The 24,660-nt window shown below is 36.4% G+C and overlaps 3 protein-coding genes and 1 long non-coding RNA gene across 6 annotated transcripts in view; 1 reads left to right on the top strand and 3 right to left on the bottom strand.

Moving 5' to 3' along the window:
- Positions 1-21,677, top strand: part of LOC311276030 — a 27,534-nt gene extending 5,857 nt beyond the window's left edge. The window contains exons 1-2 of one of the 2 annotated variants that reach the window (XR_014625025.1): positions 6,295-6,378; positions 18,587-21,677. This is a non-coding gene — a long non-coding RNA (uncharacterized lncRNA). Of the gene's footprint in view, positions 1-6,294; positions 6,379-18,586 lie in introns of those variants that run through there. The other variant, XR_014625024.1, reaches the window with a different exon arrangement.
- On the bottom strand, positions 1,372-5,476 carry rpz6 (rapunzel 6). The gene is made up of 2 exons (XM_084385451.1): positions 5,061-5,476; positions 1,372-4,385 (listed from the first exon to the last, which is right to left on the bottom strand). The coding sequence occupies exon 2, from the start codon at positions 4,381-4,383 to the stop codon at positions 3,196-3,198; it is 1,188 nt and encodes a 395-aa protein (XP_084241577.1). The 5' UTR covers positions 4,384-4,385; positions 5,061-5,476; the 3' UTR covers positions 1,372-3,195.
- rpz (rapunzel) lies at positions 9,353-24,660 on the bottom strand. 2 transcript variants are annotated; one of them, XM_084385455.1, is made up of 4 exons: positions 21,847-24,660; positions 18,980-19,040; positions 15,550-15,613; positions 9,353-11,141 (listed from the first exon to the last, which is right to left on the bottom strand). In XM_084385455.1, exon 4 carries the CDS (start codon positions 11,096-11,098, stop codon positions 10,421-10,423), a length of 678 nt encoding a protein of 225 aa, XP_084241581.1. In that variant the 5' UTR covers positions 11,099-11,141; positions 15,550-15,613; positions 18,980-19,040; positions 21,847-24,660; the 3' UTR covers positions 9,353-10,420. The 2 variants fall into 2 exon arrangements, with proteins under 2 accessions (XP_084241581.1, XP_084241582.1); XM_084385456.1 differs by having other exon boundaries at positions 22,461-24,660.
- On the bottom strand, positions 12,060-15,534 carry rpz2 (rapunzel 2). Its single transcript, XM_084385453.1, has 2 exons — positions 14,678-15,534; positions 12,060-13,532 (listed from the first exon to the last, which is right to left on the bottom strand). The coding sequence occupies exon 2, from the start codon at positions 13,475-13,477 to the stop codon at positions 12,797-12,799; it is 681 nt and encodes a 226-aa protein (XP_084241579.1). The 5' UTR covers positions 13,478-13,532; positions 14,678-15,534; the 3' UTR covers positions 12,060-12,796.

The following is a 24,660-nucleotide window of genomic DNA, read 5'->3' as shown; positions in this document are numbered from 1 at the left end:
TTGCTGATCATTAATAATGGTTATAGCTTAGTTTACAGATCTGTTTGATGCTCTCCTTAATACAGTTGTGTTATGCTATTTTATTTTAAAGGAATAGTTCACACAATTTTTTTTATTTCCATACACAAAAAATTGCTATACACAAAAAAAGACATTTTGAAGAATGTGGATAACCAAACAGTTGATGGACCCCACTGACTTCCATCAACTTTCTTCAAAATATATTCTTTTGTGTTCAGCAGAGGAAAGAAATTCATGCAGGTTTGTAACACTTTGAGTGTGAGTAAATAATGACAATATTTTCAATTTTGGGCGAACTATCCCTTTAAGGCACCATGATTTTTTTTTTGCACTTAGTTTACTTAAGTTTATTTGGAGCATCATATACTCATTTTGTGAAGAAAACCAATAAGATAAAAGATCTTTTTGCAAACTACATATTCAGAGATCTTATATAGGCACAACCAGACACATCGGAAGGATAAATCCAGTGCGGAGGCTGAGAGGGTGAGCTGGTGTGTGTCACAGTACAAATGTTTTAATGCTTTTTATCAGATCTGGCCACTTAAAGGCAGGAAGCGGGTCGATGGTCCACTCTGACAGAAAGGTAATGCTATTAGCTCTGGCTGTGATTGGCAGATGCTCCTGGAATGAGGGATCATGGGATTGATTGACCGCCTCCGCACTACTATTATGTTGAGATTCATAAGATCACTCATTTATTTATTAAATATTGATATTGACTGATGCCCTTTCCTGGAGATGATTGTGGTTTCATATGCCTTTATTTTAAAAAGTTTTAGTAAGTGTTCCAGCACAACATCTGGCTGTGTCATGCTGGAATCTGACGTGTTTGTTTTGGTCTAGTAACAGACAGGTTTAAGGTCTTAAGGTTTAAGGTTTCAGAGATGGACGCCACATGGATCAATTACTCCAACCAGGACAGAAGCCTCAACCGCTAATGAATACAGGCTGAGCCATGCGTTTGCATTCAGACTCGGAAGCAGGAGAAAAAAACAACTGCTTTATCTGTATGGATGCACCATGTATGTTTTCAATAAGAAAGCAAAAAAATGTAATGGAAAACAATGAATGAATCAGTATTCACAAATATGGCGGAAAGTATGTTTCTTTTTACTTCAAAACAAGAAAAGAATTAGTCTTTCTTTATTCATGCACTGTAAAAAGTGAAGAGTTGGATCAACTTAAAAAAAATTACTTCAATTGGTAACACCTAAAGAAATTAAGTTTTCTCAACTTAAATTATCACGTTTTATCATGAAAAAAATGATATTTTTAATAAATAATTTCTTTATTATTTAAAAAAAATTTTTTAATTTTTTTTAAGTTGATCCAACTGTTCACTTTTTACAGTGTATATCAAAATGGTGTATTTGAGAGAGGATTGCATTTAGGGTTGTGATGTCAATCAGAATTTGTAAGCAAGAAAATGGCCTTTTTTAAAACCATTAACTTTCAACAAATGGAATTTTTATGAACTTATGAAAGAACATACCATATAATGAATTATGGTGTATGTTCACTTATGGAGTTACGTTAACAACAAATGCATTAATGTAAATGTGGGTAAAATCTTGGGTAAAAGGAAAAATTTCATTCATGAGTTATTACTGTAAATGAATGTATAATAAATATATAATATATATATCCTTTAAATTTTAAAATAAGGTTCCAATAAAAGGAGGTTTAAGTTGTCATAAATCAAAAACGTATTGGCATATAAAGAGGACAGTCATATTGGATTATGTGTGTAGGGGTCAAAGGTCATCACCCATGGTGGTTTGGGTGTAAGGTCACAACTTGAATGGTTATAAATGGTTTTTAAAGATCTGGTTCCAGAGGGTCAAATAACATTGTTTATGTTCTGTATTATTTTGATTCCAAAATAAGAATGCATTTACAATCATATTTCTTAGCATTAACTCGCAATAGAAACGCACAGAATAGAATAGAAGAACAATGGAAATAGATTGTCCCTCCGAGTGTTAAATGATGGATTGATCCTTCACTCAGCACCTCAGTGACTTTAATGACTGCATCCGGAGAGCTGATCACAGCACTTTGAGCTCGTCGGCTCTATATTAACAAAGTGAAACGTCACTTGCCATGTTTCTGCAGACGCTGGCCAGAAAGTGCTGACTTGGGTACAAAAACAGGCATTTAATTAAATGTGGCGGGTGGTATATCAAAGCAATGGATTTTAGAGATTAATTCCAAAATATTTCTTGGAAACGTATTCATTTTGCGAAGGTTCTCATTTTACTTTTGCGCAGTGCTGGCTCAGTTTGCTGAGACAAGACTACTGTCTTTACTGCTTGTTTTCATGGTTGATGGGGCATTTTTATTCTGCTGGCTCTAAGTAGGTCATTCTCACAAAGACCAAACCGCCAGTCCTGGCACCATTTAAATACTTGGCTCAAAAGTCATTTCCCCAACCTTTTCACACAACTGCACAACATTGTTTTTATCATGATATTGTTTAAATGCATGATTTCAGACATAGATACATACATATTTAAAGCATCAAATAATACAAACTTGATATAATTGCTTATAAAAGTGCATACACAGATGGGCTGGTTAGTTGAACTATAGTTAGTCTGAAAAATCACTTTGGTTTCATTTTAGAACCATGAAAATGGATTAGAATTACAATAAATGCAATATTTGTTAGACACAGTGAGCTGACAATGAACAATGCCAAATAAATATTTGTATAGATATATCATAGATGTATAAAGTGCAGTTATAGTAGATTTTTATACTTAGTGTGATTTTAAATACTGTGAAATACTGTATACCCAGCTAACAAAAATGTGTTCTGAGAAAATTTTGCCAACATTCCCATTTCTGAATGGTTTTAAAAATGTTTTTTTTTTTTTCTTGGTTATGCGAACATTAAACATTCCACTTTATTCTGCAAACTTTATGGGAATGAAACAAGCAACATTAGATGAACATCCAACTAAAACGTTTTAGTATAAAATAAACATTCCATGAATGATGAATTTTTGAACTACCGTTTTGAGAAAGACCAGTTATCTATAAACAAATGTTCTATTAGCATTCCTGGAAGAACATTTGTTCATAACTTTGAGAGAACATTGCCAGAACGTTAGCTTAAGTTCCGAGAACGTTCCCTGTTAGCATGACTAATAATCCTGTCTAACCTTTCTAAACCTCCTCTGCATGCACACAGACATTCACGTTCTTGTGTTTGTCCCAGTAGTGACATTCTTCAGGAAAACTGGACACAGCGAAGCTCTCCTTGTGACGACTGACGGCATGAACCAGAAAGCCAGCTAACTGCTTCTCCAGAAGCTCCACGACAGCTTTGGCATCTCCCTTCCTCGCAGGACCTTCCATCATCTGTTTGATGCTCTCATTGGGCACAGGCTGAGGGGCGCTGCAGAACGAGACCACCAGGTTTATGTCATTTCCTTCAGATACTTCAAAATAACTCTGTCCGGCCACACTCTGAAAGTTTTGTCCAGCTCGAAAGTTCCTAATTTTGCCCAGGTCACTAACGCCTCTGATGGACCAGCTCACCCAGTCGTACTTCTTCACCAGGAAGTCCAGCAGTTCCTTGGCCGTTTCCTGGAGGTTCCCGTCCCCTCTTTCCTTCACGAGCCTCTTGATGTCCACTTCAGCTTGCTCCGGAAACGAATGCACACATTTCTCAATCGCTTCCTTCATTTTCATCTCAATTTCTTGGATCTTTGCGCTCCACTCTTGAATCTTCTCCTGCTCTGCTTCTTCTCCCTGAGTAAGGAAACAATATCCCAGCAGAGCGATTATTCCCAGGCAGAGCAGCTCCTTCAGCCTGACGCAGAAATCTTCCAGGACCCTTCTGTTTCTGGCCTCGTATTGTTCCACAACATCCAGGATTGGCTCCCCAAAAATGCTGTTCCCCATCACAGCATCATAAAGCATGTAGAGGTTCTTCTCTCCTCCTGTTTTGGGAAAATGCTGTAAGAACAAGCGTTTTCTGACCTCCTTATACTCAGGTTTGGCCTCCAGAATGTCAATGTATTTTCTGAACTGGTTGCATAGATTTTCCTCCACAGCGAAGAACTCAGAATCCAAGCGTCCCTTTTTAATCTCGCAGTTGATGTCTTCTATTTGAGATGAGAGGACATCCAATTTGCTCCTCACAACTAGAAACTGATCTTTGACATATGTGATCTCTTTGCTTTCCACATTGTCCAAGACCAGCCTCAAAACTGGTGCAGAAGCTTCAAACAGAGGACACATCTCTCCAACAGCGCTGGCCAGCACCTCGGCTCCTCTCTCAAACATCTCCATCACTGCTTCAATGGCCTCCTTCTTCTGGGCTACAACCCTCTCTAGTGGACTGGACATTTCTAAAAACAAACAAAAGCAATTACATCAAAGACACATTTCTTTCTTTTACTATTCAAATCTCATTTCTTTCATAGCTCAGAACACTTTTTAATTCTTTAACATACATGTACTTACTACAGTAATAACATTAAAATTATGCAATTACATGCAACTAACCCTAAACCAAACCTTAACCCTATAGTAAGTACATGTGATTAATATTACTTACATGTATAATCACACTGTAACAAGGACACGTCAAAATAAAGTGTAACCTACTTTTGTTCTCATAAATCATCCTTTTAAAATCGAAATGATTACAAGTGTTTTCCATCACTGCAAAAAGCATAAAGTATAGGCATGAAACCCTCATCACGTTACTAATTTTACAAGGATAGCCAATTGTGTCATCAGCATTTTTTTTTCTATTTTAAAATCTGCATGCACGTTAATAAGCAAATCGTGTTAAATCAAGTCCAGACACATTTTAAACCTCAAAATGATCATATTCAGAGCAAAGTAATACGACTTAGAATCATGTAGCAGATATGACACCACTGAATGTGCCATCTTCTGTTCCGTAAAGGACACACCTCGAAAAAGCGTTTTAAAGCGCAGTCTGCCTCATACAGTAAGTGTCCTATACGCGCATCGCAGCATTAACGCGCAGAAAAGATTTCAAACAGGTTTCTCACGTCTGGCAGGTTGAAGAGCTTCTGTCCGAATTACGTGTCCGAAATTCAGGTTTCCCTCAGGTATTGGCTTGAGGAGGATATTTGTGATGATCTGAGTGACTGTGAAATGAACTGAGAGACAGCGCGAGGGCGCGCGCGCGAGAGAGAGAGAGAGTTGCGCGCGCTGAGGATGCGTAAGGTGATTTTGGTTTGGAAAGCCCTTGGCAACAGTCGGGTAAATGTCTCATTTTTGACGTGGTTGGCTGTACTTTGCGTTTTATTCGTAGTTTGACAAAAGATAGAAGAGTTCTGCGTTGTTTCTAGAGAGAACTAGCGCGTAATGGTTGTTCATCAAGAGGAATATTGCGCGCAATGCGCAACATGGAGCAGCTCCTGTAGACAACAAGAAACATGCGCAGATATTTTCCACACAAAGATGGCAGGTATTTCACACACACTAATGATATATTTGAACTTAACTAGCTTTATATTGTATGATGTTATAGGCTATAATATAAAATTATATTATATGGGAAAATCCAGGGGAAAATCTTGATAATAGCTACTCTGTGCTTAAATGTTCTCTTCTCTGAGCGTGTGCTGATGAAGGAGGGTCCATATGCATATATTATGAATCAAACGTAGATACAAGGAACGAAAAGACGGAAATCACATGCGTCTGTATAGTCTATATATTTTGGTAAATCAAGTGGTGGATGTAGGCTACATTTATTTTCTAACAATCCACTAATAAACGTTTGGAAATAAGTCAGGTACGTGTGACCTTGTGTCTGAATGCGTCATACATGGATGCATGCTGAACATGATGACATATTCCCATGAGACCCAACAGAGAAGGTGTTATAGGTGTTGGTGTTATGAATATGGTGATTCTGATTATAGTACAGGGAGACCAGAGTGTGTGACATGGGGAAGTTATACAAGGTTTTACATCTAAAGTCTAAGCTTTTTTTTCCCCTTTTCTCTCTTTTTTTCAAAGCTTTCAACGACACCATTCACATTACGACATTTTTTACGTGATTTATGTCCAGCAAACAAAAATAGTTGCTGGGTAAACAACACAATAAAACAAAACTGACACATTTATTTGCTCTGAAAGCGTAATGTAAGACTGACTTAGTTGCACGATTCATTCATTCATTGCAGTTTCCTTTTCCCCAAGTAAAATGCCAAATCATTGCTGCTTCCTTTTACATTTTGACCGTTTTTTAATTCTTTCTTTCTTTCTTTCTTTAAAATCACGAGTCCATATGATTGCCTGTCCGACTTGATGATGACGTGAATGACTAAAGATCTGTCTTCTGTGACGTAACATGGGGTAAAGTTAATCTTATTAACGTTAATTTCTTTTAGTGTTGTGAAACGATTAATCGCAATTAATCGCATCCTTTTTTATATATAAATAACATATTTTCTTGAATATATACATGCGTGTGTGTGTATTTATATATACAAAATAATTATACACAGTACACGTACACAACCATATTATGTAAACACAAACTTTTATTTGTTTTGATTGCTATTTATATGATTAATCACAATTAATCGATTCACACCCCTACTTTGTTTCATAACCATTATTACCTGTAGCTACTAGATTAGATTAGTTTATTCTAACATGATACCACCATTCACTGAGTAGAACAAGGGATCAAGATTTGGCAAGTTAGTTGGCAAAGTCCAGCTGCTGCTGGTACATGTTATAATTAACTACAACATTGTGTGGGCAAAAAGCTTTTTTGTTATGATCATTAATTTAAAAAAAAAAAATAATAAAAAAAAAAAAAAAAAAAAAAAAAAATCCCTTCAATGTAGCTACATTTTTAGATGTTTTACCAGAGCCCAAGTTTAGGAGGGTTTTTAAAAGTATGAAATGGAAAAATATTTAATGTCTGCTGCATTTGACGTATGGATACGAAAACGTACAGCACATTTGTTTATTTATATATTTACCATTTAAACACAAAATGAATGAAATACACTTAAAAATGCAAATCAAGCTGATTTATTTATAATAACGTAGAGAGAACATGTGAGTGTTCAAACGTGCTACAATTTGAAATATTTATAAATGCATATCGCATGCTGTTTTTATATACATTAAAAATGTGTAGATTCTAAACACACAGTCCGCTAGTAGGCTATTCATATTTTGAGGCCTAAAGCTCAGATTGTGCTCTTTTACTGCCATCTAGTGGCGGAAGATCATAGCATACACTTAGTGTTCAACATGGGTTCCCAACCTTCCGGGAATTTTAATTGTTTATAAATTGGATTATTTCAGCATTGCTTTATAATGAAATGCAGGAAATCTATTAGAAAGAATTTCTAATTAGAAAACCATGTAACAAGAAAAACAGTCTCCTATAGAAGTCCCCTCATCTACTGTAATTTCCTGTAGTTCAATAACGTATGTATAAAGATTTTATCTTTAAATAAAGATATATATATATATATATATATATATATATATATATATATATATATATATATATATATATATATATATATATATATATATAAAGATATATACAGTCGTGCCCAGAATTAATCATACCCCTGGTAAATATGATCAAAAATGGCTGTAAAAAATAAATCTGCATCGTTTATCCTTTTGATCTTTCATTCAGAAAATTGGCAAAATCCTAACCTTTCATTTAAGTAAAAGAATTGAAAGTGGGGGGGAAATTACATTATAAAATAAAAGTTTTTCTCCAAAACACGTTGGCCACAATTATTCATACCCTTTTATTAAATACTTTTTGCAATCTCCTTTTGACAAGATACCAGCTCTGAGTCTTCTCCTATAATGCCTGATGAGTTTGGAGAATAACTGACAAGAGATCAGAGACCATTCCTCCATACAGAATCTCTCCAGATCCTTCAGATTCCCAGATCCATGTTGGTGCTTCTTCTGTTCAATTCACCCCACTCATTTTCTATATGGTTCAGGTCAGGGGACTGGGACGGTCATGGCAGAAGCTTCATTTTGTGCTCCCTAACACATTTTTGTGTTGATTTTGATGCTTGTTTTGGATCGTTGTCCTGATGGAAGATCCAACCACGGCCCATTATAAGATTTCTAGCAGAAGGCGTCAGGTTTTGATTTTTTATCTGTTGATATTTGATAGAATCCACAATGCCATGTATCTGAATAAGAAGTCCAGGACCTCCAGCAGAAAAATAGGCCCACAACATTAAAGATCCAATGGTATATTAAATTGTACACATAGGGAATTTTTTATCCCTGTGTGCACCAAACCCTAGCGTGTTTGCTGCCAAAAAGCTCTTTGTTTAGTCTCATCTGACCACAGAACCCTGTGCCGTTTGAAGATCCAGTCATTTCTGACCACTGAATATGCTGGAGTTTGTTTTTGAATGAGCGAGGAGCATTTTTCTTGAAACCCTCCCAAACAACATGTGGGGATGTAGGGGTTGTTTGATTTTTTTTTTATAGGCTTTCTGACCCCAAGACTCAACTAATCTCTGCAATTCTCCATCTGTGATCCTTGGAGAGTCTTTGGCCACTCAAACTTTCCTCTTCACCGTGCATTAAGACAATATAGACACACGTCCTCTTCCTGGCAGATTCGTAACATCTTTAGTTGATTATAACTTCTTAATTATTGCCCTGATGGTCAAAATGGGGATTTTCTTACATCCACTTTCTATTTTGTGAAGCTCAACAATCTTTTGCTGCACATCAGAACTATATTCTTTGGTTTTACTCATTGTGATGGATGATTCAGGGAATTTGGCCTTTGTGTTTCCTCATATTTAAACTCCTGTGAAACAAGAAGTCATGGCTGGACAATTTCATGTTCCTAGTCACCCTGGTGTGCTAAAAAAGGTAAATATTAATGGGAATATACTTCAGAGATATTTTATTCATAAAAAATTCTAGGGGTATGAATAATTGTGGCCAACGTGTTTTGGAGAAAAACATTTATTTTATAATGTGATTTCCCCCCCACTTTCAATTCTTTTACTTAAATGAAAGGTTAGATTTTTGCCAGTTTTTTGAACGAAAGATCAAAAGGATAAACGATGCAGATTTATTTTTTACAGCCATTTTTGATCATATTTACCAGGGGTATGATTAATTCTGGGCACGACTGTATATCTTATATATATATCTTATATAAAGATATATCTTTAAATTAAATGAATATAGATATAACTAATTAATTTACAGGAATATACCTATTTAAAAAGTTATATATATATATATATATATATATATACATACACACATATATATACTGTATGTAATGAATTTGAGTCAAAACAAATTGGAATATTTCCTTGTATCTTTATTGAAAAATGTAACAATATTGTACAGCGTTACAAGTGCAACAGCATTCCAAAGACTGAATTACAAGAAAATGTATTTTAATAATGATTGGGAAGGTAACGTTCCAATCCTTGAGACATTCAAAAAGAACATGAAACAGAATTATAGTGGCATTTATATGCCAGTGCTTTACGGATACGTGATTATAGATGAACTTCAGTCGTGTCAGACTAAACGTGCAACACTGTACATTAGGTTGCAGTATAGCAACCACATCAGGTGCTTTATTTATCCCAATAAAAGGGTCAAAGGAATGCAAAAAGAGATCTTCAGTTTAGATGTCACTTCTTATATTAAAATATATGCTCTGATAATCTGTTCTAATGGCACTAAAAATGACACACATGATACAATTAAACTCGAATCTACTACTAAATAGATTTAAGTATGCCAAAAAATGCATAAACATGAAAATTTCACAGACAGAAATTTTGATCTTAGTATGCACATACAGAAAATTGTATACTCTTTATTTTGCAACGTTTGTATAGATATAGATAGACATAATAGACAGATAGAGACTGACAGATAGAGTTTAAGATGAAGATAGACAGATGATAGAGAGACTGACAGAGAGATAGTCAAGTTTCAGATAGAAAGACAGACAGATAGACGATAGTTTCAGTGCACATACTTTATATTTATTTATATTTATGTAGTGTTGAAGCTAGTGTAGTGTAGTGTTTTCAAGGTGACACTGCTTTTGAACTTTAATCATATTTATATAAGCACAGTCAGCATTCTGTAGATCAGTGTGAATTATGTTTGTCATGTAGTGTTAAACTGAGGCAAGGCATGAAGAAATGTGAGCATGTGATTAAAAAACGAAAACAAGAAGCGGATTACAGGAAATGAGATGGCATCACTGTGTGACCGTCAGCATAAACCTGTTCACCAGGAGGATAATGATGCATTAGATGCTGCAGGTCGATGAAGTCCATTACAGGAAAAGGCAAAGCACGAGTGCAATAAAGAGCGTCGGTTGTGCAGAAAGGCATCACGATCACTTGCATCTCCTCAGCACCTCCTGCATTTTCACCTGTACGTTCTTCATATTCTCTTCCCACTCCTCGTTCCGAGATTCCAAGTCATCCCCCACGATGCCGTAGTAGCCCATCAGAGCGATGAACCCGATGCAGAACAGGTATGCGAGCCGCGTGCAGAGGTTTTCCATGATGCGCTGGTCACCCTGCGAATGCTTCATGTACACCTCCAGAATGGGCTGGCTGAAGAGTTTGCGTTTCCCCATCACGCCTTCATAAAGCGTGTACATGTTCTGGTCGTCTTTGTCGTTGATGAAGCTCTCGACGAAATCTTCCCTCTTGCGTTGCGTGTTCTCCGGCTTGGCCTCCACGATCTCCATGAATTTGCGGAACTGATTGCGGATGTTTTCCTCCACCTCGTGGTACTGTTTGTCCAACGTCTCCTTCCTGATTTGCAGCAGGGCTTGACGGTTCTGCTGCGAAATATCATCCAGGGCTCGATTCACGCTGCCGAACTCCCGTCTGAGTTTCTGAATGTCTTCATCGTCCACATGGTGCAGCACCACCCGGATGAGAGAGCCGGCCACGCCGAAGATGGGATTGACCACCGCTGCTGCTGACGAGATGGTGGCCACACACTCTAGAACCTTCACAAGGCCCCTCTTCAGCTTCTCTGTGTCCTCGAAGATCTCAGCCATTGTGTCTGGAGGAGGACTGTATTAAGCTAATCTTAGAGTTGACCTGAAGAAGGAAACAGACCACAATCTCAGAGTTAAACAGAAATTCTATTCAAAATACTTATCTACAAGGAATCAATGGCTCAATCAGCATTTGTGGCTTAATGTTGATTATTGCAAGAATAATTTTGTTCCTTGTTTTTCTTTAAAAAAATTAGCAAAAAACAGTGAGGAACTTTTAATGGAGGTACATTTTGAGGATTAAAAAGCAGAAATATAAAGCTTATTTTAAAAGCTTATTTAAAAAACAGTTACAGTTACACTGTCAAATCGATTAATCAAATCAAAGTGCTGTGAAATCAATTAAATCATGATTAATTGCAGCAAACAAGTTTGTTAATATACATGTGTGTATACATATATACATACATATATATTAGTGCTGTCAAATTGATTAATCGCAATTAATCGATTCTAACATAAAAGTTTGTTTATATATATTCATGTATTATATATATATATACACAAATGTTTATATAAGATGTGATTTATCGATTTGACAGCACTAAACTACACAGAATAAGAGATTTTTCACACTAAATCATGTTAACATGCATACTTTTAAGTCTTGCAAGTATAATTGCAACAGTGAGTACATAAACGTCTTTACTTCCTTTATGAGTGCCCCTTTATAACCCAGAAAGAAGTGGAAGTTGTAAGCAATATTATGCCATAAAGGCTGTTGATTAAACTTAACTTGAACTCAGAATCCTCCTTTAAAATGTTTTTTTGTTTGTTTTTTGATTAGACTCAACAACCACAACAATCTGCCTTTGAAACTTTGCATTTAATGCAAATCAAAGCAATTTCCATATTCACCTGCACTCTGCAGTCATTGTCCTTAGTGATCACATCATGAATTGACATGGCAGAAATCACATTTGGTCATATAACATGACAAATACAAAGACTAACTGCCATATGAGAGAAAAAAAAATATATATCCATTTATTGTGCAAAGAATAATCAAACATAAGCAAATAATTATATAATAACTCATAATGTGTAACTCACATCAAAGACTCACATCATTAGAAATATATATTTTTACAATATATTCAGTCACAATAATGACCAAAACATGCTTAATATTCTTTAAAAACATTTGTAGCTGTGATATACAGTATTAAAGGAATAGTTTTTGAAAATGATCCCATAATTTACTCACCTTTAAGCCATCCTACTGTACGTGTATACGACTTTGTTCTTTCAGCCAAACACAATCTGAGTTATATTACAAAATATCCTGGCTTTGCTTCAGAAGGCCTTTATTAACCCCCTGGAGTGGTATGGATTACTTTTATGATTGATGGATGCACTTTTTGGAGCTTCAAAAACTCTATTCCCCTCCCATTATAAAGCTTGGAAGAGCCAGGATATTTTGTAATATAACTCTGATTGTGTTTGGCTGAAAGATGAAAGTCATATACACTTAGGATGGCTTGAGGGTGAGCAGATTATGTGGTAAGTTTCATTTTTGGGTGAACTATCCCTTCAAGAAGAGATTGCATCAAAAAGTCCATTGGCAAGCAGAGAAAGAATGACCTATTTTACACCCCACATGATTTATTGAAACTTCCTTATTCAAGATTGCTTGTGACATTAAAACTTTAAGCATATTATGAAACGGATTTGTCTCAGCAGTTGTTCAGTGTGACTTCAGTTTTCCTCAGTGCATTGGTCCAGAACTTCTTGCATCTTGGCTTGAATCTCAATGACCCTCGGGCCCCATTTGTCTCTCACTTCATCCTCGTCATCCTCACTGACGGCGTAGTAGGCCATCAGCCCCATAAGGCCGATGTAAAACAGGTGGGCCAGGTGAGAGCAGCGGGCCTCCATCACCTTTTTGTTCCTTTGACAGTTCTCCAGGTACACTTGTAGGATGGGTCTCCCAAACAGAGCGGATCCCTTCACACCACGATAAAACACATCTAAGCTCATGTCGCTCCCGTCCTTCTCGTAGATCTTCACAAACTCCTGCATGTGATGATCTGAGTTCTCAGGGTCCAGTTTTACTCTTTCCAACATGGTGTTGAATGCACCGTACTGATGCTTGATGACTTCCTCGTGTTTACCGAAATTCTCGTTGATCTCATCAATGCGGATCTGTCGGAGCACCTTTTTGTTCTTCTCTGAGATGGTTTCCAGCTTTTCGTGGATCTCCTTGAAGTCCTTGCCCATCTCAGGGTCTTCCTCTTCCGTGAGGCCTTTCCTGACGACCCCGACCACTGAAGTCACAATCCCAAAGAGAGGATCTATGGAGGAGGCGAAGGAGGAGATTTTCTCCACATAGCACAGCACTTTGACCGCAGTCGCTTTGATCTCCTGTTTTTCTGCCATAGATGGGTCTGAATCTTGGACTTTGGCTCTTCTAGTCTTTCAGTCTTGTCTGATTCTGAAATGAAAGGAAAACATCTTCTTAATAAAAACAGAACAGACCAACATAATTCCATTTCAACACTTCCTGATCCTGAACATGCAACAACTGGCATGCTTCCTTGGACATTTTATTTTATTTTAAATATTTAAATTTTAAATTGAGAATAAATCTATATTTTAAATGTAAACTTTCATTTCATTCAATACTGAAAACTATCAAATAGTTCAATGCAAAATTTCAAAATGGACAATTTTACTAATTTGTGTGAGTTTTGTATTTGTATGCATATTAGAGTATCAAGCTGTTAGAATAGCAACATACTAACATTAATCTCTATTGGAATCAACTTTGAGTGATCTCTTGTGGTTTTATTTGAGTTGCTGCCTATGTAGACTGTCCCAAATTGATCTCTTTTAAGGTTCAATGACCATTAGATTTGACCTTAAAAGGCAGCTGTTTATGTAGGCCGTAGGTTTTGGAATAATTTTCTCTTTCTATGACCGTAAAAGGTTGCTGTCCAGTTCTGAATCTGCCGTGTCCAGAATGATAATAATCAATTGTACTGTTTCCTAATAAGTAACTAAAATTGAACTTTCACGCCAGGGACATACCTGTAGAAAATATCTAAACTTAATTTTTTTTTATATATATAACATGACATTTTATTTACAGGTTTTTGTGCTTTCAGAAAGGAAGTTCACATTAAGTGTTGACTCTTATTCACAAAGTAAGGGATTATTCAATATACAGTAGTAATCAAAAACCGGTTTGCACAGAAACAAACAAACAAACTAGTAATTCAAAACTAAAACAATACAGTTGATAAGCACGTTAGGTTTGACATTCCCATCAAACCACATGGCATAATGAATGATGTCATGCTTATGGCTTTACTCATGTTTTCCTTATTATAAACAAAAAGATTTTATAAATGGAGTTTTTTTGTATAACATGCAGTTTATCTTTGTCAGTCACTAAATTAGGTTTCTAGACTGAATGAATGGCAGTATGGCTTGTAAACAGGCTAACACAATTAGCTTGAGAGGGAGGTTAGATGAACAGCAAAACATATTCGGTTAGATGAAGCAGCAATATTATTCCACACTCATGTCACAGGATACACGTTTAAGCAGGAGAATGTTCTAAGCTATGAATCTTACCTTTAAATGCGTCTGTAGCTGTCAGTTCCTAATGGTGCTGCTGCTGTTTTTGTACAAGCAGCCACCATTTCACTGTCCGGTCTGAGAAACAGCACCTCCCTCTTTGTCAAAAAAGGGCAGGGTGTGGAAGTGACTCATACCACAGCAATGCTGATTGGTTTAGAAGGGGGGGAAAAAAAAGCATGCAGCTTTTCCGCAATCCCCTTTCTGAAGAACACGCACACACCCTGCATGGAAAATGGCTGCAATGCGCTCTGTCAAGTTCAGTATTGAATCTTGTCACTTACAGACACGAATGAATAACTAGTTGGAGCAGATGAGTAAATTAGAGAACATTTAGATTGCCTATATAAAAAAAAAGAAAAAGAGGAAATTCTGACGTTGACTAGTCTAATACTAATGCATGAGTCAAAAAGTATGTGGAAAAACAATTTATGGGCCGTACAGTAGATCATTAAACAATTCTTACATTTATTTAAATGCAACAATTACATAAGAAGGTTTTCTTCATTCTGCTCGTGTTTCATGAATGAAATTCAGGAAGCAGGTACGTCCTGTTGTGGCTTATCTGGTTAAGTGAGAAAAAACCCACTAAAGCATAAACAAAGGATGAATATACGCAGAAAGGAGAGGCGGTCGGGCAACTGTGCGTGTCAGCTGCCATTTGAACAGCTGTAAGAGAGTCAAGTTCATGACAGATGCGTGGTGTGAACGGGCTTTGTGTGGGCTCATTTTGTAAACAGAGTGCCGGCAGATTACATTGAATAGCTAAGAAAATAATATGCATTGCATGCTTGGAGGAAAAGGTGTCTTTGTTTAACAGAGAATGAGTGTCACCGCTAACCAGTTAAGACAGGAAAATGAACTCTTACGTTGCAGTGAGAAAGACTGGATGTTCCAAATGGAGATCTTGTATTTTTTCTTTCTTCCAAGTACCTGTGACAGAACAAAAAAAAAAAAAAAAAAAACATAGAACTTTTAGCAAAGTATTCATAGAGTTTCGGGTCAGTTATCTGTTGAAATTGCAATAATGACTAGTGATAATCTTGATAGCACCAGTTAGAATGTTATCAGATATTTCACACAGTATGCTATTGTTTACCAGCAAAGGTGTGTGGCAATTAACAGCAACTGTTGCAAACTGAAAAGCCTGGTCTTTTTTTGTAAATATATATTCCATTTGACACTTTTCCAGCTAACAGGAAACATTCTCAGAGCTTAAGCTAACGTTCTGGCAAGTTTCACTCAGAGTTATGAATGAACGTTCTTCCAGCAACGTTAATAGAACGTTCGTTCAAATTCATCTGGTCTTTAATAATGTTAATAAATAAAATTAGCACATGGATCTTTTTTCCTGAAACATTTTAGATGGATGTTCATCCTTTTTTAAATGTTACTACTTCTGTGAACATTCAAAAGTAACATTCCAATCATGTTTGCAAAATGTTAAAAAGTGTTCCTAAGAAAAACATTTGTAAAACATTCTTAGAACACATTTTTGTTAGCTGGGCTGCTGCTGAGCCCTGTTATTAATGCAATAGTGACACATCAACAAGCTATCAGTGTTTTTTGATGTCAAAGTACATTATAACTCATTGAACAAAATAAATTCACAGGAATATTATATGGCATACCTTTATGAATGCTAAACAATATGGCCCTAAAAACATAAAAGTTAATTTTTGTTAAAACTCAAACGGCTAACACAGTAATATGGAAGCTCCATTTCTGTCTCTGTAATACCAAAATATCATCTTTTGTGTTCAACAGAAGAAAGAAACTCATACAGGTTTGGAACAACTTGAGGGTGAATAAATGATGAAAATATTGGTGAACTAAACCCTTTAAGCAATTTTACAGTGACACATCCACAATTTACTAATGTCCTTTGATGTCAAATTAAATAATATAACTTTTCAAAAGACTATTGTGGCATAATTGTAAAGTAGTATGGCTGTAGTATAGCGAGCTATAAAATATAAAAGTAAATTTTTGTTAAAAAGCACTATTATGAGGGCAGCCGACCATCACAATAAGGACACTGCATGCTGCTGTCAAATTCAAGTTAAACAACTATCCTCAAACAGGGAACTTTAACAATTACACTTGCTGGATTTAGTGTATGGGACAAAAATTAGTAGTAGTTCAGTAGTCTATGAGAGAAGAGAGCTTATGAAACTTCACAGCAGAATGATACCTTTTGATGTGACAGTAGATGATGTGCAGCTGCCTTTAGGGGTTAAAACTCATTTAGTGTCTGATGACTGTAATGGTATTGTACTGAGAGCTTAGGGGACCTATTTATTAAGCAAAATAGGGGATGCATGCAACTCTAAATGAAAGCATATTTACTGTTCATATGTTCCCATTTGAGACACAGACCCTTGTTCCTGATCCATCCAGAGGGGGCAGTAATTTACATTTTGAGATTTCTGATTAAAAAAAAAAAAAAACACCAGACAATGACAAAGTGAAATTGACTGTGATGCCCCCAGGAGGACTACATTTTAACCCTTTAAATGCTGGATGGTTTTAGGATATGAATAACAAAGTTGCACCTACATCCTCCATCCTTTCTATTTTTTCCGTATTTAACCCTTTCGGTTCATCTTTATGCTTTATCTTGTGTAAACAAATATGATTAGGTTCATTTATATTAACTAACTCACTTATTTAAATATAACTTCCCTCCATTTCCAACAGGAAAGACACAAATGATATCAAAAGATTAATTATCATTGATTAATATGATCATCACTTTTGAGTATTTAACCCTTTCAGTTTATCTCTATGCCTTATCTTGTGTAAACAAATATGATTAGATTCATTTATGTGAACTAAATAACTCACTCATTTAAATATAACACAACTTCCCTCTATTGATTAATCACTGATTAATATGATCATCCCTTTTGCGTATTTAACCCTTTCAGTTCATCTTTATGCCATATCTTGAGTAAAAAAATATGATTAGGTTTATTTATATTAACTGAATAACTCACTTATTCAAATATAAAACAACTTCCCTCCATTTCCATCAGGAAAGACACAAATAAAATCAAAAGATGAATGATTATTGATTAATATGATCATCACTTTTGAGTTCCTCTATGCCTTATTTTATGTAAACAAATATGATTAGGTTCATATATAAACGTACAACATTTTAGTTTATAATGTATGTAATTCATTTATTTTAATTTAACACAACTTCCCTCCATTCCAACAAGAAAGACATATATATTTATTATTGATTAATCAACACTGAAAGGGTTAATAGGTAATTTGCACCAACACCAGCCCAATAGCAAAATGTTGTAAGTTTTATATTGATGTTTAAATAATAAAAAGCTGGGCTGCCTTAATTAGTCCATTACAGAACTAAGACAAGGGCCCTGATGACTCTCTGGCAAGACTAATCTGAGACTAGTCCATACTGTGTGCTTAACTATTCCCATACTCCAGTCGTAACTAGAAAAGCAGTTCATGTTAGAGTGTTTACACTACACACTCAATTAGTTAAGACTGGAACATGATCTCCTAACGGTTTCTTCAAGTCAGCAATTCTAGTAACCATAACTCAGTTTATTACTTAATTGTAAAAGATGATTCTTTTTCCTTGCAGTTTAACTTGAAAACAGTTTTATATGCTTGAGCACAGAGATAAAAATTCCAAAGTGTCGAGTAAGTCAGGAAGTAAGCCGTCCCAACAGCATTCACCACTCCAAGGAGCGGCCATCTTTAAAGCTCTCTATCAGTTCACTCAGAGAAGCTAATATGTCAAAATTACCTTGTAAAATCACATAAATACACAATAATATATATGATTTACATCCTTTTTGTACATTTAAGTACGTTTTAGTCTTCAGGGACCATCCTTAACATGTTTCCTCTCTTTCTTTTGTACAGCATTGACTGCATGTCAAATTGGCCACTTCCCTTGGACAAGCAGCCAAGGGATCAAGACAGAACAATTGCAGACCATCTTTAGCAAGCCAAAGCACAACAAATCAACACCTTCCTGTGTTTTCCCAACCAATGTGAGTATTTGAAAAAGTCTACAGCCCATTTAGAGTAGATCACTTTCAGCCAGCTGCTGTCTGCCCTGTTATAGCTCCCCCTAGCAGCTCCCTCCATATTTCCTTGTTCATGCTAACCATGATATCTATTCTCACCCTATACAGACACCATGCAAGACTGGTAAAAATCCATATACAGACATGCATTAGGGCCAATGTACATCCCAATGAACCCATCCATCCATTAGTGGCCTGGGCCATTGGAGAACACAGCTCCTCTTACCTTTTCAGATTGCTTTCTTCAAAGTCCCAATCCCGACTGTACTTCTTCTTCCCAGCAAACACTGCAAAAGAGGCACTTCCATTTTAGCTCAATATGGAGGGGTGTTCAAATTGGACTATACCATTTAAACTGGTGTACAGATGGCCCTGGTGCCTCAAAAAGGGCCCTTTGGCCACCAATATTAATGCAAGTCTCCACTTGCTCCATTGCAGAGGCATATATTATCCCCTATTGACCAGCCCCCTCCTCAAGCCACAGATGACCTCCCCCAATGACATTCAAATATTCCAGCCTTCCAACAGTCAGATAGTCTATACAGAGAACCGACTGTCACTTCTGGAGGCAGCTGAGGGCACACAGAGTCTCCAAACAGGCCAGCTGCCAAGCTCTGCCATTGGTGACACTGGGTGGAAGCTATTCATGGGGGGGCTTTTTATTAAAATTAAGCTTTAAGTAATAAATTAAGAGTTAGAATATACCAAATTTAGTTAAATAGGGCACTGAAATATGAGCCATCTATTGCATACGCTGGGCACAGAGTTAAAAAAGCACACCCTTCCAGTGGTGTCAGTGTGTGTCCAAATAGGACACCTGTTCTAGCATTAATAAAAGAGCTAGCAACCTTAGCTTTGGAGTTTAAAATATATTTTAAGGTATACCAAGCAACATGTATAAGTTCTGATTTGAGACCAACCAGTGTTGAATCACTGTTTTGTATCTATATGAAATGCCTCAATATCATCATTACACAGGCTTTATGAGGGCACACACATTTCCAAGCTGCTGTTCCTTTAAAGACAACAATCATGCTCTAAAATGTGCTCTTCAATTGTCTCGTTAATAATGCATGAATCAGCGTACAAGAACAATATTCACCCAATAAAACAAGAAATGATTATAAACAACTCAATGGGGATCAGTGCATCATTCTGTGATGCTGTAAGTACTTTGCACATGTTCTGAACATACAAACAAACGGATAATTTTGTCTGCAAAATGGTGCAAACATAGGATATGTCTTTAAAATGCGATCACTAGCGTATTTAGATGTCTTGAAACATAATGTACGCTAAAACTAAAAATAACTCCCATGCACAGAAGCAAAACATCTATCATCAATCAAATGCACAGAGGGGTGAAGTCACAGGGTGAGTATGTAAGGTCACAGCTGTTAGAAACAAAGAGATATGGGTATTGAAAGGCGTACAGATGGTGTAAAACATGGTGTCTACACCATGTTTTGTTCTGTGTCACAGTCTCAAACATTTATTATAACATTAGCATGTATCTGCTACAAGTTAATGTAGTTTAGAAATCTACAATTTGAATTAATGTAAGGTACAAACTAAAGATTGGTGAGCTATAATCTAACCCAATACCTAGGTTTGTAACAAATTTGAAAACATTGTTTATATACTGTGCTATTCACTCGTACTGGTTTAAAATCATTATTATTCTATCACCATTTCTTTTAAAACATTTTAATTGAAAACGTTAAACATATAAAAAACATTTCAGTTCAAAAGAGCAAATAAAAACGGTGGCTATTCTATTTTGCATTGTCTCATTATTTAGTGTGAATCCAAGCTACATTGGTAAGCCTTTCAATCCTCCGCTCAGCCATGATATTTCTAGTTTTTTAGCATGTAAATGAAAAGATTGTGTGGCTGTCGTGAATGATGTTAAATGTCTTTTATATGAATGATGTTAAATGTCTTTTATATGTCATCATCACCTCAGAACGTTGGTGGTCCAGACTCGTGATTTCATCCTCTTACCTGTTCCGGTGTTGCAACTCATCAAAGGTAGCAGTGTGTACTTAAGCATGTGTGACCGAGTGAATAAGGATGGGCGTTTGAATCGGGTTAGTGTCGAGCGCTGGATGCCGTGTTTAACCCATAGCAACGAGCTGTAATACCCAGTTTATAATTCACTTTTGGAGTACATCAGAGGTATGTGTGTGTATGTGTGTCAGACTCAGCAATGAGCCTAACCTACCAATTATGTAGTTTAAATGGTTGATGATTTACAGGAACGACATCATAGGAGGTTTATTTGGATTTGTATTCCAAATACTAATATTGTTTGGTTGGTATTTATGTTTTTTGTTTTTACTTGGCAGATCTTTCTGTTCGGAGTCCTATAAATGTGGACCTCGGACGTCTAGGCCCTGCTTTTTTGTTTATGATTTATTTTTGTACATTGTTTTTTATCATTTAAGTTTGGTTTAGACCAACCGCTGTGGTGTATGTGATGCGTAAATGGGAGTTTTAACCTATATTCCTTTTTGTCTTAGGAGCCAGCCTGTGTGGGAGTGTCTTTCTCTGGGGTCTGGGCCTTTCTCTTCACTGCATGTGGCCTGAGATTTCCTGCACTGCATGTGTATTGGTTTGGGAGTGTAGAGTGGATTGTATTATTCACTGTACTTTTCTTAGAAGTGGTTTTATTAATCTCATTGAGAACCGTGCACGTGTGGTTTGTACTCTTAGGGCGGCGGGTCCGTGGCCCAATGACTTTTCCTCTTTTTCACACAGGCTTGGTCTCTCCTACTGTAAGACGGGTGGGCTGTGAAATTTAATAATGGACCTAACGTCCATGTGTATTAAATTCTTATTCCTCTTTTTATATTATTAATAGTTGAAAGTGCTTGTTTTAGAGAATTATGCTTCATTGTCAATAAAATGATTTGAGCTTGAAAGTCACGTTCTCGTTCTTCTATCAATATTGTCTAGTTGAACTTGTGTTGCTGTTATTTCTGTGGGTATATAACCCCGGTGGCGTAGTCGGGACTAAGTTAGGCATAAACGTCACGGTTACACATGCTTAGATACAAAAACTGACTGAAATAAAATCACAAAAACGCTTACCGGGCGAAATCGTGCAAAATCTGAAGGGAGAGTGCGCCAAACCGCTGCGGGTGGGATGTTTTGATGAAACAGAAATAAGTGAATTTTTTTTTTACAATGCATTAAACTACCTGAATCTTAGGGCGAACACAATCTAACATTCGAGTGCAGGATTATTTTCAGACAGGCATCCGTTAACTGCCCGACGCTGTGTGTTTTTATCACTGACAGGTGTAGGCTACGCGGCCTACGAAACAGCTCTAACGTGAAACATCGCCTGACAAACGATTATTGATTCTGAATGACGCCAGGAACTAAGACAACGTATAAGGTAGGCTACGATACAAAAAATATATATCAAACGTATAGCCTACTCACAGACAGTCTTGATGTTCATGGATTGCTTTCATAGATTTTGTTTAGGCTACGCATCGCGTCAGTCATTCATTTTGATGGATCTCAGCAGTCGTATTCTATAATATTTATAAGTCCCCCTGAGATGAAAATCAAGGTTTTAATATTGTTTATGTCTGTGGTGTTTTTAAATGCTTTAAGACCAACCATGTGTAAGTTCATAAGTCAACACCATTGCTGAGTATTTTCTCCTTAAAACTGCAGTGAAAAACACAATCTACCTTGTAACTAATCAGGTGTGGTCATCTATGAGTGGATCTCTGAGCTGCTGTGAGTGAGTGGAGGCGGGGCTAATAGCATACTAAACCATACCTGTCAACACTCCCGTTTTCCCCGGGAGTCTCCCGTATTTCACACCCATCTCCCGCCCTCTCCCGTTTTGTTATTTCTCCCGTGAAACTCCCGTTATTTGTATGGCCCAAACGTCGTTATGAATAATCACATCAATATAATTTTCCAAGGTTGTCCAGTTGCCAGATCTTGTATAAAACCCAACCTACTCGCGTAATCAACACATCATACAAATTTCAACCCATTTGTGAGCTCAACCTGGCAAACTACAACCCAGTTGTGCCGTCGATATCTGCGCAGGTAGACGCGGGAAGTTGAATAAGCGTTACTGGTAGAAATGGGAAAAGACTCCATAAGTACGTAACAGTAATTTAACGCAATTAACGCAGCATCCGTTTTTTTCTGTTATCCTTTGGCTGCATGGCGTTACATTATATAATGCGCTTTTATTCTTGCTAATGCTTTTAAACCATTCAAGCCATATAGGCTACTTATTTTATAAAACTTTAAAAGCGGAAAGCGCATCACTCATTCCTGGGAATACATTTGACATCGCAGCCTGACCTTGACGGAAATAAATATCCTACGCCAAAAGTAGGCCTACCATCGCAGCCTGACCTTGACGGAAATAAATATCCTACGCCAAAAGTAGGCCTACCAGAGAAGAAGTCTCAGCTGTGCTCAGATTTGTAAACCGTACAGTTGCTTTGGTTGTTCAATCCATACCCGTTTCGCCCCGTGGCTCAAAAGGGACACAGCAAAAATAGGGACACCCGAGAAATCCAAAATAGAATGTAAAATTTATTAACAAAATAGAACTATACAGGAAAAAAAAATAAAATAAAAAAATAACTACATACAACGGTAACAGTGAACAAATTCACAATCCGAGCACGCTTTCGCAATCGTTGTTTTGTAAATCGTTCTTTCGCAATAGTTGTTTGTAATATTCAGTTCCTGTGAAAAATTGTGAAATACTGTTCCAATAGGTGAAGTTACACAACAATATGCTGATTGATTAGCCTACATAAAAATATTTGGATGTAAAATTCAGTTCCAGTGAAAATCTGCTCCAGGGAATGGAGTAGGCTATAGGCTACACAGGTGATGTGTAATATTCAGTAACAGTAAACTCCACCCGCTGGAGCAGTTTCTTACAGTAACTGAATATTACACAACATCACCTGTTCAGACTTGAAAACTGTAGCCTGCTCACAGATTTGTGGCCTATCTATGCCTTATTTTAGAAATCTGTTTTTCTGTATATTGATTTGTTGTGTGTTGTTAAGATGAATACAACTGTCTTAACTGAATTGTTCTATGATTTGGCGATGGGGTGTGTAATGTATAGATGACATGAAACCGCATGTGGTTGAACTGAAACCCCCCCCAGGTCTCCCGTATTTCGGTACCCAAATGTTGACAGGTATGTACTAAACGAGGCAAGGGTGTAGAGTAAAAATGTAATCAAATATGAGTTTTAAGGGATAAAATTATTGACTACAGGGGGACTTTAATTTAATAAAACATCCGACCCCAAGTCCAGACAAGTCTGTTGATTTAAAAGAGTCTTCCATGAAAGATTATTTTACTATTTTATTATAGGTCTACATTTTAAATTGGGAGTAAATTTGTTTCGAGTTTTTCTTTTCTGTCTTTTGTTTTGTGTTTTCATTTAATGGAACTCATGAAGTTTTTTTCTAGTTTTTTTTTTTTTCCGTAACACAGCTTCCTTTTTTTTTTTAACAACTTCAAAACTTGCCTTTGACTCGTCTTTGTTCTGCCAGATATGCAGATTACCAGATAAACAAGATCTGTGCTATATTAACAGTCCCAGTGCCTGACATTTAAGTTTCTTCTGTCAAGTTTAAGTCCAACAATTTATTAAGGCTCTATCTTGGTTTTGAAAACATTCTAAATTCAAAGCTTTGCATTCTCGTGATTGACAAGATGACGTGTGGGGAAATGTGTCAAATGAAACTTAAATTCAACAACATATTACTATAATAATTATAGAGATATGTAAAATGTATTTTTTTGTTTAGTACTGTCAACATAATTCTGAGTTAAAATGTAATTTTTTTTATAATAAAGATTATAGAAATGACATGATGTACAGCTGTTCTATGA

This window comes from Rutilus rutilus, assembly GCF_951802725.1.
Source record: "Rutilus rutilus genome assembly, chromosome: 17".
Lineage (NCBI taxonomy): Eukaryota > Metazoa > Chordata > Actinopteri > Cypriniformes > Leuciscidae > Rutilus > Rutilus rutilus.
Note: the sequence above shows the minus strand (reverse complement) of the source record. Positions and strands in the feature narration are given on the sequence as shown.

Excerpts from the sequence above, each read along its gene's own strand:
- rpz (XM_084385455.1), bottom strand. The coding sequence starts at position 11,098 with ATGGCTGAGATCTTCGAGGACACAGAGAAGCTGAAGAGGGGCCTTGTG.
- rpz6 (XM_084385451.1), bottom strand. The coding sequence starts at position 4,383 with ATGTCCAGTCCACTAGAGAGGGTTGTAGCCCAGAAGAAGGAGGCCATT.
- rpz2 (XM_084385453.1), bottom strand. The coding sequence starts at position 13,477 with ATGGCAGAAAAACAGGAGATCAAAGCGACTGCGGTCAAAGTGCTGTGC.